The sequence below is a fragment of the Caenorhabditis elegans genome, chromosome X, assembly GCF_000002985.6.
Source record: "Caenorhabditis elegans chromosome X".
Taxonomy (NCBI): Eukaryota; Metazoa; Nematoda; class Chromadorea; order Rhabditida; family Rhabditidae; genus Caenorhabditis; species Caenorhabditis elegans.
The window spans coordinates 2,673,083-2,688,546 of record NC_003284.9 but is presented as its reverse complement, the minus strand read 5'-3'; the positions used below and the strand labels follow the sequence as shown (position 1 = coordinate 2,688,546).

The 15,464-nt window shown below is 36.8% G+C and overlaps 2 protein-coding genes and 6 non-coding genes across 10 annotated transcripts; 4 read left to right on the top strand and 4 right to left on the bottom strand.

The window, feature by feature from the left end:
• Positions 1–1,362: 1,362 nt before the first annotated feature.
• immt-1 (MICOS complex subunit MIC60-1) lies at positions 1,363–5,793 on the top strand. Its single transcript, NM_076074.8, has 11 exons — positions 1,363–1,407; positions 1,472–1,560; positions 1,607–1,774; positions 1,827–2,035; positions 2,081–2,328; positions 2,797–2,916; positions 2,967–3,080; positions 3,510–3,734; positions 3,802–4,185; positions 4,272–4,538; positions 5,222–5,793. Exons 1-11 carry the CDS (start codon positions 1,390–1,392, stop codon positions 5,417–5,419), a joined length of 2,040 nt encoding a protein of 679 aa, NP_508475.2. The 5' UTR covers positions 1,363–1,389; the 3' UTR covers positions 5,420–5,793.
• Positions 1,396–1,527, bottom strand: T14G11.6. Its single transcript, NR_070545.1, has one exon. It is a non-coding gene; the product is annotated as an Unclassified non-coding RNA T14G11.6 (non-coding RNA).
• Positions 5,794–6,162: 369 nt separating the features above from the next.
• ser-7 (G-protein coupled receptors family 1 profile domain-containing protein) lies at positions 6,163–14,975 on the bottom strand (the record flags this gene model as incomplete). 3 transcript variants are annotated; one of them, NM_171637.6, is made up of 7 exons in its annotated part: positions 6,168–6,439; positions 6,703–6,741; positions 7,598–7,735; positions 8,344–8,516; positions 9,971–10,300; positions 13,562–13,817; positions 14,515–14,975. In NM_171637.6, the coding sequence occupies 7 exons, from the start codon at positions 14,844–14,846 to the stop codon at positions 6,400–6,402; spliced, it is 1,308 nt and encodes a 435-aa protein (NP_741730.1). In that variant the 3' UTR covers positions 6,168–6,399. The 3 variants fall into 3 exon arrangements, with proteins under 3 accessions (NP_741731.1, NP_741730.1, NP_001024373.1); NM_171941.7 differs by lacking the exon at positions 6,703–6,741 and having other exon boundaries at positions 6,163–6,439; positions 14,515–14,889; NM_001029202.6 differs by lacking the exons at positions 6,168–6,439; positions 6,703–6,741 and having other exon boundaries at positions 7,395–7,735; positions 14,515–14,846.
• T14G11.5 lies at positions 6,365–6,492 on the top strand. The gene has a single exon (NR_070544.1). It is a non-coding gene; the product is annotated as an Unclassified non-coding RNA T14G11.5 (non-coding RNA).
• Positions 8,855–8,986, bottom strand: T14G11.4. The gene has a single exon (NR_070543.1). It is a non-coding gene; the product is annotated as an Unclassified non-coding RNA T14G11.4 (non-coding RNA).
• On the bottom strand, positions 11,791–11,994 carry C09B7.12. Its single transcript, NR_070542.1, has one exon. It is a non-coding gene; the product is annotated as an Unclassified non-coding RNA C09B7.12 (non-coding RNA).
• Positions 12,028–12,210, top strand: C09B7.10. The gene has a single exon (NR_070541.1). It is a non-coding gene; the product is annotated as an Unclassified non-coding RNA C09B7.10 (non-coding RNA).
• Positions 14,237–14,457, top strand: C09B7.9. Its single transcript, NR_070540.1, has one exon. It is a non-coding gene; the product is annotated as an Unclassified non-coding RNA C09B7.9 (non-coding RNA).
• Positions 14,976–15,464: the final 489 nt, after the last annotated feature.

The window sequence follows — 15,464 nt, the reverse complement described above, 5'->3', positions numbered from 1 at the left end:
AAAATAAAATATAAGTTCTAACACTACCAATTTCAAGTACACTGGCCTAACCAAACAAATGACCTTGGCGATTTTTTTTCAACATGAAATGCCCAGATACAAACACCATTTATCAATTGTACACTGGTTTCTAATGGTTTCTACTATTTTTTTAGTGCATTATCAATTTTTAAAAATTTCCGGTAAAGTGTACATATCAGGGGTGCGCGGCAATTTCGGCAAATCTACAAAATGAGCCAAAATGAGCAAAAAGTGATATATTTTATTAAATGTTAAAAATAAAATATAGAAAAACACTTTTTTTTTAATCTAAAAGTAATGTTTTATTTAATATGAAACAACTGTAAAAATGCTCAAAAATAGTATGCAAGTTGAAAATTGCCGGAAATTATTTTCCATAATTTGTGGGATATTTTTCCGGCTCTTATTAAATTAGAGACAATTTCTAAGCAGTTTTTTATTTTTATTTTTATGAATTATATTAAAGATGTTTTCAAATAAAGCAAACATTTTTCTGAAGTTTAAGGAAATATCTGGTACTATATGCTGCACTTTTGCTGCACTTTTTTGCGTACAAATGTTGATTTCTAAATTGAAAAGTTACACAGAACAGTAAAAATTCATGTTGCATAAAATTTTAGGACGTTTATGGCACTTCAAATATCTTTAAATTTGGCCACTTTTCCAAGTCGTAGTAATCCAAAGCTGCTATTTTAATACTATAATTTTTTCCTATCGGTTTTAAATGTATTTTAATTAACAAAATTACGGTACTTCTGTAGTGTTTACAATTCTGAAAAATTAACGTTACCCTTTTTGTCGATATTAGGCTTAGGACTAAAGTTTTTTTAAGCTTAAAAATACAACCAAATTCCGCGTTTTGATTAAATAATCACTTTTAAAAGTGTTGGAAAATTTTTATGGACCAGGTGTGCGATACGGAAAAATGGCCGAAATTGGAGATTTCACTTGAAATACGTTTTTTTTTCGAAATTTTCAACCGGCAAAAACTACTTTTTGAAAATTTTTAATGAAGTTTCATTATAAAATTCGTTTATTTGAGCTCATTTTGGGTTTATGCGTTCAAAATGTCCCAAACGTTTAATGCATCGGCAATTTCCCTTTGTTTCCCTGCCACACTCTTCCAATGCCTCCCCACACAGCCATTCTTCCCGTCGTCCCGTACGCACTTACAAAAGATACACAGACATCGATTGCTGGCGCGTTTCTCGTGCATGACGCGCAACTTAATCTTCGAACACTAAACAATATGTTTATTTCTTTTTCGATTGCACTCTCTTGATTATTTTGATTTTTTCTTGATTTATATAAAATTTCGTTGTAAAATTTATTACTTTTTAGGTAAATTATTCGCTGCTCGTCGCGGAAATGTTTCGTATTGCATCGGTGAGTTTTTTTTTCATTAAAAAAATGCAATTTTTAGTTTAAATGTATAATTTTTTCATTTCAGAAGCGATCAGTCAGCCAGACGTTGAAAAGAGCCCGTCAACAATCAAATCAAGCCGCTGCTCCACCGAAGCCACCAGTTCAACCACCAAAGTAAAACATACACCAAAATCGATAATAAAAACGCGTCGTATTTCAGAAAATCCGGAGGTGGCAAAGGATTGGCTCTTGTCGGAGCAACCGTTGTTGGAGCTGGTGGTGTTGTCGGATACGCGTATGTCGACCCTGAGTTCCGTCACAAAGTCGAATCCACTGTTCCGCCAGTGAAACAAGTTTTCGACGCAGTTTTGGGAGAATCTAGCTTGCAGTAAGCTTTATTTACTAAAAAAGTGACAGTCTTAACGATAATCCTTTTTCAGGAAGACAAAACAACAGATCGGTGACCTCAAGGATGCTGTAGTGAACGCTGTCCCAAAAAAGAAGGAAGTTCTTCCTCCATTGGAGCTCGCGCCACTGCCGCCTGTCCTTCCAAGAGAGCCCACACATGTTGACCCAGTGGATGTTCGCAAAGATGTGACCCCAATGATCCCAAAACCTTCTCCAGATGTCGTCTTTGCCAAGAACCAACGTAAGATTTTTTAAGCGTAATTTTCATAACAGTTTAAAGTTACAGAACTTGAGGAGAAGCTTAAAATCGCAATTCACTCTGCTGAAGGAAAAGTGCGTTTAGCCACTGAGGCCAAGCTGAAGACCATCAATGCGATCAATGAGCATGCCAGTATTCTCAAGCAAACCGTCGATGATGCTAAGCACGCCAACTGGGAAAACGTCACTTCTGCTCTTCAAAGAGCCGAAGCTGAGGCACGCGTCGACAGTGGCCAAGAGGTGGACGGGAGAAACTACATTGATAACCTTCGCAAGGTATCTTTTGGTACAGCCTAACACCCAAAAAAAAATTTATGTTTGAAATTTTGAACCGCAATGACACAAAATTTTTAAATTTTTTGAGAAACTTCATTGCGAAATTCTTTTAATGAGCACATTTTGGTCTTACACCTTCATAATAAAATACCCAGAGTCGTTAGACCATTGGAAACTAGGACTTGACTAAACCGGACTAAATCTGTCGTCCGGTCTGCGGAAGTTCGGCTATCTAGTGCCTGTTTTTGAACTGCTACACAAGTTATTATGTGACAGGTCCTATGATTTTTGTCTTGTTGCAATACTTCGACCCTGTTTTTTTTTCAAAATTTGTAAAAAGGACCTCTTCCAAGCTCATTTACGAAAAGGAATTAAATGCAACTGAAAATAGAGACGCTTGTTTAATATTTGATTAAATGCAAATTTTTAATAATAACTATTTATTTTTCTCAATTCGGACATTTACAGATTGTGAACGATGGAAAGCGAGATTCAACTACCGCCACAAATCCGCTACTTCTGAATGCTCAAGAGACTGCTAATAAGCTTTCTCATCAGCTTGATGAGATCAACGCATTGGTCAACAAGGTATTACATGCATTGGCACTTTTACCAAAAATTGTCAAAATTGTTTTCAGTCTCGTCAAGAATCTGCAGTCCTCAATCAGTACAAGGATTTGATTGAGAAGTCTCGTCAACAGTTTGCTCTTGAGATGAAGAGCATCTTGCCAAATGTTGATATTCACGCTAAAGTGAGTGACGAAAAAAATAGAAGGAATGGAGTCCATCCTCGGTTTTTTATAAAATAATGAATTTCTGTAATAGGCTCAAATGAGCCTATGATTTTGCTAAGGTGCATTTATGAAATTTTTGTAGTCAAAAGCAAAAATTATATTTATAGTTGATATGTACTCTCGGTAAAGTCAGAAGAATACAACATACCTTTAGTACAAATAGTTACAGTACAAATATATTTGAGATCACAATTTTTACAATTTTTTATAGATGCTGACTGATTCAGGAAGATATTTCAGCTGAGGATTTGATAGGAAAGGCTTCTGTTATTTTTCACAAATTGAAAGTCGAATATCAAACGTTTAAAATTTTTGACTAAACGAAAAGCCTTTTTGACATTGTTTCCTAAAATACAAATTTGAAAGTTCACATAAATTCATTTTCAGGACAAAAATCTCAACGAAGACGAACTGAATGCATTGATCGCTCACGCTCATCTCAAAGTTGACCAGCTTCGTTGTCAGCTTTCGGATCAGCAAGTTCGCGAGGAACTGCACATCTCAAAGGCTCTTGAAGAGCAGCGACTTGCCGATGAGCGGATCGCGTCTGAAAAATTGAGCATTGAGATGAGCCGTGTTGGCCGTCAGAATGAGTTGGAAATCGAACGAGCTGTAAGTTTGTTATCAAATTTGGGGTTAAAAGTTGTTTTTCCTCAAATATTCCACTTTTTGATTTCAGCTTGTGGAAAGCCGTTCATCATGGGAAGGTGAGCTGGAGAATCAATTGAAGCGCACCGCCTCGGCTCACTCTGAGCACTTGGAGCAAGTCATCCGGACTCAGAGACAACTCTTCGAGATTGAACAGAATCAGAAGGTAGAGGAGGCAGTTTTGCAAGAGCGCAATCTTCACAGCAAGCAAGTTGGTGCTGCGTTGAGCCGACTGGAGGGAATCGAAGAGGCTCTCGGAAGCCGAGTTGCTCTTGACAACGAAAACCGTCGCGCCAAGCAGTTCTGGATTGCGTGCCATAATTTGATTGACACTTTGAAACATGGTAACAAGGCCGGAAACAACATTGATGAGAGAAGACTTCCATTGAACGAGTCTTTGAATCTTCTCAAGGAGGTTAGCGAGTTTGTCAACGAAATCAACTTTTTTACATTTTGTTACTATTCTACATTTTCATTTTAATCTGAATTTATCGTTTTCAGGTCAATCCAGAAGACGAGTTTGTCAACGCCATCATCGACTCGTTCCCAAAACAAGCGACCACAGTTGGCACATACACTGAGCAGGATCTCAAAAACCGCTTCGAGCAACTGTACAAGATTGGTCGCAAGACTGCTTCTATCGATGAGAACGGAGGAACCTTAGGAGCCTATTTCTGGTCGTACGTCAAATCCCTGTTCCTCGTGGATATGCCACAACAGTATGGAAATTTAGATGCTATTGATGTGAACAACACTGATAACTATGAGGTGAGGATAGATTTGAGTACAGAATACATTAGAGTGGGTCATAATTATGCGGATACGTAAACAACTCTGCTCTGCAACCCCTAGGTGATTGAACATGATACATAAAATTGTATAGCTCACATATTCCATAAAAATCTGGTCATGATTCCATTTAAAAAATTTAAAAATATTTCCATCCACGTTGCTCCTGACTCTTAGAAATTTTGAGGTTGGATTTTTGGCAGCAGATTAGCAGATCACTTTTGGCGTTTTCCACTGTTTTTTTTTTAGAATCCGGCAGAAATTCCGTACTTTTATAAGAATACTCCAGATTGTGAGATACGCTCGTATGACTTCGTGGTTGATTAGTAGTCATGTTAAATATCATTAAAAATATGTCAGCTTTAAGTAACGTAATGAACCCACGTTTAAAAACTGTCAGGTTTGTAAAAATCGGGCTTTTGTCTTCATAACTCGGGTCTCTATAAATATGACCCCGTTGTGAAAAATAAATTTGATTCGAATGGCAACATTCTTATTCCGATCAAAAAAATCAAAATTCTTATCTCATAATTTTTATTAAAATGCTTGTTCTTTATTCCGAGAGCTTCCCAGTCCCGTACGATGTCCGTACAAAAAATATCAAGTTTTTTTAAAATTAGAATTCAAACGTTTTGTAAGACTAGTGAAACATTTTTGTTCAGATCCTTTCCCGCGCCAAGCAGTACGTACACAATGGTGATCTCGATAAGGCGATTCGCGTTGTTCAACTTTTGAAGGGTCAGCCAGCTCATCTTGCTCGTGACTGGATCGTCGACACCCGCTCCTACCTCGAGTCTCGCCTTCTCGCCCAGCTTCTTGTGGCTCACGCCGCCGTCTCCTCGATTCGCTCAACTTATTAGAACAATTGATTGTCTTGCGTCACCGTTTTTTAAAATTGTGTTCTACTGGTTTTCACTACACTCATTTTATTTTTCTCTATTTCTCACCCTATTTAAAACGATCCAAATGTTTTAAAAACGTTTTGCTGCTAGTAGTATTGTGTGTGTGTCTTTTAGAAACCAATTTCTTGTTGGTAGTTTATAGTAGATGGGTGTGTGCACATTTTCTCCCCGTTTTTTTTTCCAAACTCTCGCCGTCAATTTTTTCCAAGTTTGTGTAGTTTTTCGAACCGTCGATGTATTGAATAAATGTGAAAATTTTACAATTTTTTACCAGAAATAAGTATGATTTGTAGAAGTTTGAGACAAACAAATAAAGAATCTCTAGAAGTGCAGTTGCGGCAGTTGGGGAAATTGTTAAAAGTCACACTTATGGTGTCAAAAGGAAATTCATTTGTTTTTATACAATTTTTAGACATCGGGTGGTTAACAAATTGATCCAAAAGACCGAATTTACTAATGAGATATTTTAAATGATATCCAAAAAAATTTTTGAGGTTTAAAAAAAATAAAATTTCAAATTTGAACAATTTATCCGTCTATGTAGTTGCGATTTTACAAAAAAAATTACATTTTTGTCGTAATTTCAAACTGCCGAAACAATTTTTTTTCTAGTCAAAGTTTTGGCGAATTGCTATACTTTTCAAAACAATATGTAACCAACATTTTCTGTTTTGATGGACTTCCAAAATTATAGGTTGTTATACTGTCCAATACATTTATTCAGAAGTTATAAAACTTTATACAAAGTTGAGGCAATAGGTGTCACACACCTTCTGAAATGCACATAATTGCAATGCTAGAAAGCATGAGAAGCATTATACAACGGGAGAGGAAAGTCACGTAACCTTACTTGTGTACCGACAAATTGAAAATGAGAATAAATCAGATGAGAAAAAAATAGTTAATAAATTATGAAATGGTACATAATGTGTAGTGTGCTAGACGTCACTTGCTTCGTGACTGTCATTGCGTCGAGATCTGAAAATATCATACGTACAATTTTGAAACAGTGTCACGTGCAAAGAATCAAAATCATTTCACTTTAGAAGTAAAACTCATGCAAAACGTTGAATGTTTGGAAGCAAATCGCAAACCAACACTGAGAAAAAATCGCATAAAATCGCAAACTCCATGCTTTTAAAAAGAAGAAAAAGGTAACACTCGAATAGAAGAAAGAAAAGTTAAAAACGTGATGTAGTATATAACAGTTGAGATATATGGATAAGTAGGGTTATACTCACAGAAGCGGTCGATAGCTGGAAGATTGGGTTCGGTAGCGACTGTAAACGCGCAGAGTCAAAGAAATTAATAACCTGGTGTTGTGTTTGGCCGTTTGACGCGGATTCTCTATCAATAGACTGTTGTGGTGTGATTGTGAAAAGTGGCACGGATGGTGTTTTTCTAGGTTTCAAACATAATTCTGATGGAAATTCAACCCAAACAGCTTGTAAGAAAGACCATCCCACCCACATTCCTTATTAACACGGGAGACTTTTAAAAGTGGAGTTGCGCCAGTTTGATGGTTCCAAAATGACCAAATATCATAGTGAACTTGAATAATAATTTCAAAAAAACAGGGTGTATGGTGCGTTCTGCTGTGATAAAACTAATTTTTAAAAATTCACGTTTGCAGTTTTTGGATAGGTATACAAGAATGATTGAAAATTGCTCTTTACTGTATAAAAATTTCAGAAAAATGACAAATGTTTCAATAAGTTTTAGGATGGTTTCTGCACTTTGCACATGTTCTTAGAATCTGGAGTCAATTTATTATTGATTAAAATTTTACAGTTCTAAAAACTTTTAACTAATTTAAGTTTATGATATACTCCTAACACAGCTAATTTTCAGCGCCAACTTTTGGGAAAAAGTCAATTTAATTTTTGGAATCCGGAGATCCTAAGGTAGGCTATTTTTTTTATCTTAGACTTCCAAAAAAAAAATGGCGAAAACTGAGTAGTTACCACCATTAAAAAAAAAGTTTTTTTGAAAAAAATTGTGAGCTTTACTATGATATTTGGCCATGTTGGCAACATTTGCGAGGTTTCTAACAATCCCTTCACTGGCGCTACTCAATCTTCAATGAATGTAAACTCTGTCTCCTTGGTTTTATCCAAACCGCGCAGAAAAACTCACACAGGAGGTCCGTAGCGGCTGGTGAAGCTTTGTTGTCGCATTACAGTCTGTAAAGTAGCACAGCGACAAGCAAGCATTTCACGGAATGGTATTCGAAACTCTTTGTTGTACTTGCAGTAGATCAATGGATTTAATGTGCTGTAAACTTATCATTTAAAATGTTATTGTTAAAACATATGAACTCAAAATGTGCAAAAAATTTTTTGGCCAATTTTTAGCTAAAGTCTCTGGTTTTGACCACTTTTTCAAAATTGGAAATTTTAGCTAAAATAAGTCAATTTATTCGACACTTTGAACCACCCCATTTTGGGCCTATACGTTTAAAATATCGTTAGTCGTTTTTTTTAATTCTAATTTTTTTCTGATCACATGATCTGTGAAAAATTGAAAATTTCTCTACCAACCGACTCTCCAGTCGTTCAGCCCTGATTCCAAAGTCCCCATTAAGCTTTTTTTTGAAAAAATTTTCTAGCGTACTTTTTAATAAAGTAATTCGAGATTGTCCCATCATGTCCAAAAAAAGTTTTTTGGTGAGCACACTGGTAGTCACCAAAACTTTGATGGAGCCACTAGGCAGGAAAGATCAAATTTCTGAATATGTCAAGCAGATGCATCTTCATCAAACTTTATGGGCTCGATGATTGAAATGCGAATGGGCATATGCATGCCCCATTTTTGGTAGGCCACTTTTAATTCTCCGGGTTGATGGAAATTGTGTGGCAGGTGGAATCCATGAAAGGACTTACCTATTTGAGTAGCCTAACCACAGTGCTAGCAGATCCAACCAATCCGGGATCCACATGCCGAAAGACTTGAATATGGCAAGAATGAAGAATGGGAGCCAGCAAATAATGAACACTGACATGATGACCCCCAATGTTTTCCGGGCTTTGCATTCACTTTTCTCCGTCTGCCGAATCTGTAATCATAGGTGCGATGTACTTTTTGTGATCATTATGATTCGAATTCAACCGACTGTAAAATGTATAAACTGGTATTCAAGTATGCGCCTGTTTGTCATAACAAATTATTCGTGGTCATTGAAGTCACATTTCATACATTTATTATTAAGAAAACATTTTTGTGACGTAGTTAATCACGTTGAACTTTCGAAATGTTGCACAAGTGTTGTCTATTCTTAAGCTCTTTCATTCATTCAATTCCCACAATAAATAAAGTACATGTGTTTTTTTTTTCCTTTTCAAAAAAAACTATTTAAAGGTTTTTTGAACAATTTGGCAATCCCTTATATTTTAACTCGCCAGCTCCAGGATTCTCTTTGCACAACGAAATTTGCGTCACATGTCAGGAAGGCAGGCCTCGACAAAAAAAAACTCCCATTGAATATGATTTTATTGGAACGAGAACGATGCCCCCAACAGAAGGAAATAAGAATGAGAAATACACTGACAGAGAGCAAACGATGGCGATAAGATGGAAGAATTTCTCCACCGCTTCAGCTCTTCAATAAGTGCCACTTTGAACATTTTAAGCACCGCTTAGTGCTTTTCGCTTAGCTATTTATACGCAGTATATTGGTTTAAGAAACAATGAAGACATAAAAAGTGTTATCAGGAAATAATTATTATAGACGAATAAACTGTTTCCGTGTTAAAAAAAAAGTGCACAAAACGTGCTCAAATAAACAAACTTCGTATCGAAACTTTTCAAAAAAAAAATTGTGAAAATTTTTTACTGCGGTTCCAAAATTCGAAAAAAAATATAGGTCTACTAAAAGCTAAAATCTCTGATTTTAATCACTTTTCCGTGCCGCAACGGTCGGAAATTGACCTTTTCTGAACCATCACCTTTTATTGCATATTTTATACATATTAAGGCACATTATAAGGTCCGAAAACCGAAAATGACAAAATTTGGGCCAAAAAAAAACGTGAGATAAACTATCAAAATTAAGTTTTCGACCGTTGAAAATCACCAAAATTAAAGATTTCAGCTCAGATTGTGCCATATTTTTCAGAGTTCCAAAACGCCATAAAAAAAATTTGAAAAAATTTTGAGAAGTTTCATATTGGGTTATTGCTATACGTTCAATATACTCAGAACCGTTACTTTTCCTTAAAAAACTGAATTTTTTTGGTTATTCACAATTTTGTACTTGAACCACACTTGTTTGAAAAAATAATTAATCTAAAATTCAATTAAAACATTTTTTTTACCAAATTCTTGCTCAACGTTTTTTTTTTGAATTTTTTTCATTGTGCACTTGGTGTTTGAAAAGTCAACTTACATACCCTCATGACTCTGAGATTTTTAGGAACGCAATTATCGGCTTCTCAACCAACGACCTAGCTGGCTCTCCCCTCTCTACCCGTTTTTTTTTTCATTTTTTCTTCCCACTTTTCAATGACATACCAATGGTCCTTTTGCAGCCGAAAAGAATGCACTGGGTCGATGAAGATATTTACGTTCCAACTTGAAAAGCCTCGAGTTTGTTGAATTGGCCCGCTCTTTTTTCGGAACATCAATTGTTTCTTTCTCATTCAGGAAATCCTTTGTCTCAGCTGATCCATTTCGTGGCCGTTCGGAGGCATCCACAGAGTTACAGTGAGACATCAACCTGTCTTGAGCTGCCAATCGTTTTGCTGCTCGCCAAATTTTGATGTTCAAGATGACCATGATAAATGTTGGCGCATAGAATGAGATAATTGTAGCATAGCTTTGATAGATGAAATGAGGGATGACCTGAAACAAAAGAGAACAGTGTTTTTTCTAACTAACGTCTATCATTCTCCCCGAAGACCCATCTATTTGATAAAGGCCTCCATGGGCCCATCGCTTGCGCTTTAATAGATTTTTTTTTCTGTAGAGCCCGTAAAAAAGAAAGTCGGCTCTGTTTCTCGTCTTCTTTTTTCTCGCGTGGTGTTCGTGAAGCAGTGGTGCGCAGGAAGTTTTTATAGGTTGTGGAAATCACTTCGGGAAGCAGCCTCGGAAAAAAGCAAGGATGACGGGAGATGAAACATTTTGGCGCGGCTTGAACATGCACGTTTTTTACCCTCCTAGCTCAGATGGGAATTCAAAAAATGAACGGAGGGTATGAAGAAGAAACTAGTTTTCCAGATGCTGCTTGAAATAGTATAGTTTGGGAAGCACGAGACAAAAGTTTCAACATTGAAAAGTTGGAAAATCTGTCCTTCAAAATACATTTAAAAAAAGTTTACTAGGATTTTATTCTGATACTGGATGATTGATGAATTGACAAACTTGACAAAGTTATCGTAGTGAACTATTTTAAAATTTTTTGAAATTTTTTATTTACGATCAAAAATTGGCATGTGTCAAACGTTCTAAAATGCTTGAAATTAATAAAAAAAGTTCAAATTTTTTAGCAAATTCAAATGGATTGTTTTTTGTTAGTTTTTTACGAAAATTGGAGTGTATGAAACCTTCAAAGAAGGAGTATCGGTTTTGGGTATTTTGAAAGTTTAAACCCAAATTGTGCTCCAATAAACCAATTTTGTGATGATGTTTCCCCAAAATTTGTCAAAAAATTTGTTTAAATTTTTATGGCGGTTCAAAATTTCAAAATATTGGCTAATTTTAGAAAAATCGTCAAATTTAAGTCATTTTTCTGTGTCGCAGCTATCCGAAATTGACATTTTAAAGTCATCTTGTATTGCACATTTTGGTCGCTCATCCCCCGTTATTTCGTTTATCAAGGTACTTATAAAGCCGATAAGTAACCGAAAATGGCAAAATTGGTCACTCTTTGCCTATAAATGTACCTTCAGCAACAAAATAATATGAGATAACCAACCAACATATGCAATAAAAGATGATAATTTGTAGACACATAATTTCAGTCCGCTGCGACGTGGAAAAAAGTCCAAATATTCAGATTTTAGCTGGAACTAGCCTATTGTTTTCGAAGTTTTGAACCGTCATGAAAAAATTTTGAAAACTTTTCTAAAAATTTCATTTCAAAATTTGTTTGTTTGAGCAAGTTCTGAGCCATTAAAAGTACCCAGAACCGATACTCTAAACAAACTTGACACTTAAAAACCTGACATTTCCATTCACAGAGCCCATTCAATTTTTCATATCACACACTTATAGAACACTAAAAATTGTTGGGACCATGTGCTTCAGCTGGTCAGAAAGATTTCTCATTCTCCCATGTTCTTCATCTACTCTCCTTCTAAACATATGTTGAAACAAAGCAAAAAAAAACACAGCTGCGAGAACTTCTTTTCGGAACAAGAAGAGAGCTTCTGGCTCAACTCGTTTTTGCCGTGTTATCTGATCGTCGAACGCAGGAACATTAATGATTATTTATTGCCAACATTTGTGCATTCTTCCGCCGCAGTGCATGATCAGTTAATGACGCGAAACGCTGCGCTCCCAAAAGACCCCCAGTGAGATCTTTATTAGTTTTAGTTTCCTCGGATCACAATGTTCGATTAAAATTCTAAAATCTAAAAAAAGAATTCTGAATAATTTCCAAAATTTGCATAAATAATGCAACCTTTGATTATCTTGCTCCCCTCTTTCTGTCGATCCTCCTACGTACTTTTGAAGTTTGCTCTGGAAGAGAAAAAGGCAAAATTTCCAAAAAAATCTCGAAACCTCTCCGGTTACGGAAAGCAATATTCTAGAAATGGTTTCATGTTTCAAAAGATATCCCTCTGACCTTTGCGTGGTGGTAGTGGCACTGGTTATGAGCCCTTTTAACGTCACGAAACATCTTCGGGCATCATGGCATCCGGCCAGCCAGGAAACGTTCAAGAGGGTCTTATTTCTTATTCTAAAGCCAGCAGCAGTCCGGGACCATATAACTAAAGCTGTACTAGTACGTCGTTCCACAAATCCCCCCACCCCGGTAATGATTCGCCGTAAAAAAAAAACTTTCCAAAACGACCTAGCTTAGAATATGTTTTATGTGAGCGCAGTACTAAACGTCGCGCCGCGCGTCACAGACGATTCACGAAACATTCATTCAAAAAGTTCGGTTGCTTGGAGAACAAAGTAATGGCAGAAACGACGGAAAACAAAAACAAACACCGGAAGGGAAACATGTAGACCTGTCGATAAGCATCAGATTTTCAGATTTGTGACCCATCGGACTAAACTGAATCGGTTTTAAAACTCTTTCAAACGGAAGCAATCGGGCTATTGAAGGTGTGTGTGTGTGTGTGGTGTCTGTCAATCAACTACACTTCTAATTGTCCGTTTTCGCCTGGATCTAGATTTATGTGCTGTCAAGGAAGTAAGGGAAAACATGAAAAAGAAGCTCCCTTTTCTTATTACGGTTTAGTTTTTAGTAGAATTCTTAGCAGTTTTTTCTCAATTTTTTTTAAATTTCCTGATTCATTAATTCATTATAATAGTCAAATAGTCATAAGCAGTGCCGGATATTGAATTTTTGGCACTGACAATTTATGCGGACCCCCCACCCTCGTGATAAATGTGAGTACATTTTTCACCCTTCCTCTACCTCCACTATTCGGGTGAAAAAACACGTCCATGATAATCGATGCATCGCAGTGATGATCGTTCAGTTTCTTCACAGGCGGGTCGTCCTCACCCTCTTCCCCCTTCTTACTTCTTTTCTTTCTTTTCTCTCCCAAATAATGTGCCGTTCTCTTTTCCGTCGCCGCCGCAGCACCGCCGCCGCTCCTCTTGTTCTATCTCCCGGCGCGTCGTTGACAAAAAAACCAATTCTTATAGTTATTTCCACAATATGTGTGTGTGTGTACTTTTTCTTCGGGTTTTTTTTCTTTTGCTGTTTAAAAGCGACGACACCACCTCACTTTTCACCGGGACCCCAAGCAGAATTTCTATGCGCCTCGAAACTTATGAATAGGTGAAAGTGTTGAATTGACAACACATGCGCCGGGGGGTTTCAAGATGTGGAGTAAGAAAGTGAGAAAAAAAAGGACCGGAAAAAGAGTGCAGAATGGAATAGTGACATCGATTTGAAAGTTGAAAATGAAGGACCCAACTGACCTGACAAGTTCCCGTGTCATCGACATAAGTGCCGTCGTTCAGAAGATTTGCGATAATGTGCGACGAAATGCTCACAATGGCAGCGATGATCCATACACAGGCAATATACATCATGATACGTTTAGTTGTTCGTTTTGCAGAATACCGAAGTGGACTTGAAATCACCAGATATCTATCAACTGATATTGCACACAGATTCACAATTGAAGCAGTGCATAGCGTTAGGTCGGATGTTGTGTACACCGAACACATGGTGCTGAAAATTGAGAACTATTATTGAGAAATTTTAGTAGCTGCCCTCTTGGTGCAGTTTTGTTTGTTTTTTTCTCATCATGGGGACCCCCTTCAAAAAGAAGCAAACGCGCGATGACATACGTTTTTGTAATACTTGCTCATTTGTCTTTCTGTCGAAAATCGGATTGCCTTTTCCTTTTTTGGTCTTCTTTGATGTCTATTTCCAAAAAAAACCGTTTAATATTTCACGGAAAGCATAGCATCATAATTAATAACAAAATTGCCAAAAACATATTCGAATTTGGTGCGAATGGCAGGTAAAGATTACTGGAATGCGTTATGACAGCTAGACATGATGTTTTTAATTTCAATTCTTCTGTGAAATCGTAGTGTTTCAGAAAGTGCAAAAATCCTTAATGGAAATTGTGAAGTGCCTAAAGAATGGATGGGAATGGGCAAGCGCGATTCCTTTCAGAAATGCACAAAAAATAGGAGATGAGACACTATAAAAAGCGAACGCCTTTTTGTCGGAGGTAAACAAATTAAAAACACGATGCATTTTTTTAAAGGAACATCTTAAAGATCAAGGAAACGCAATTTAGAGGCTTGCTTATAAATATTTGGAATATTGGAACTAAAATTAGACCTTATACCAACAAACTCTAGAAGTGAAAATTTGAGGGGAAAAAGACAAGAAGAAAAAAAAATACATAAATTACCTTCCAAGTGGCCATTTATCGAAGAGAAGGTCAATCAGTGCAAGTGGCATCACAACGAGCCCCACGAAAAAGTCCGCCACTGCCAGTGAGACCAAAAGAAAATTTTGAGGATGTTTCAACTTTCGTACCAGTAAAACTGCTAAGCAAACCAGCGCATTGCCGACCGTTGTCATAATAATCATTGCAAGAATGGCAATGGCTAGCAGAGCTTTTCCAGTCGTGAAACTGGCAAGTTGAACTCGATCGGCTTTCAAGTCGTCCGGTGGCCATGCCGAGGTAATTGGTACGACTGTATAAGAAGCGAATGGAGATATGTTGACTGCACGGGCCATTTCACCCCTCAGGCTGTGTCTGACTGCTGCCGCATAGACCACAAGTGGTTGGCTCTCGCCCGCCGCGACGTCTCAATCATCCCTCGCCCAGAAGGAGGCGGAGCGTCGGCCAACGCAATGTTCCCGTCTACGGTAGAAAAAAGTGTCAGAAGGGGGGGTGAAAGGAATTGAGAGAAGTTGTGTGGTCCCAGATTCCACTCCCATCTCTAGTTTTGTCTTTTGTTTCAGGTCTTAATGAGATGGAGTCGAATTTCGTCATAATCATCGGAATATAATGAAAAGTTGAAAACTCGACTAATGGGCACAGTTAGCGATATTTAAAATAGTACACTGATATTATTCTATTATTATATTATTCTAGTAGGTACTTGTGCAATACTTTTTCCATTCATTTTTAAAATGTTTTGATGTAAAATTAATCTGCATTTTTTAGCTTTGAAAAACACTAATCATAAGCCTAAAAAAGACACGTGAAATGTTAAAAATGGTAAACATTATTAGGCCACTACACAAGTACCTTCTAATAGTGCTAAAAAAATCTGACAGTTTTTTTTTTCTATACAATTTTTTTTTAAGAAGTGATTTGAAGCTACCCTTTTTTTCTGATTACAAATAAAT

Coding starts and splice junctions, on each gene's coding strand:
- immt-1 (NM_076074.8), top strand. Junction 2,036..2,080: donor CGTCTTTGCCAAGAACCAAC/GTAAGATTTTTT, acceptor TTAAAGTTACAG/AACTTGAGGAGAAGCTTAAA. Junction 4,186..4,271: donor CTTTGAATCTTCTCAAGGAG/GTTAGCGAGTTT, acceptor TATCGTTTTCAG/GTCAATCCAGAAGACGAGTT.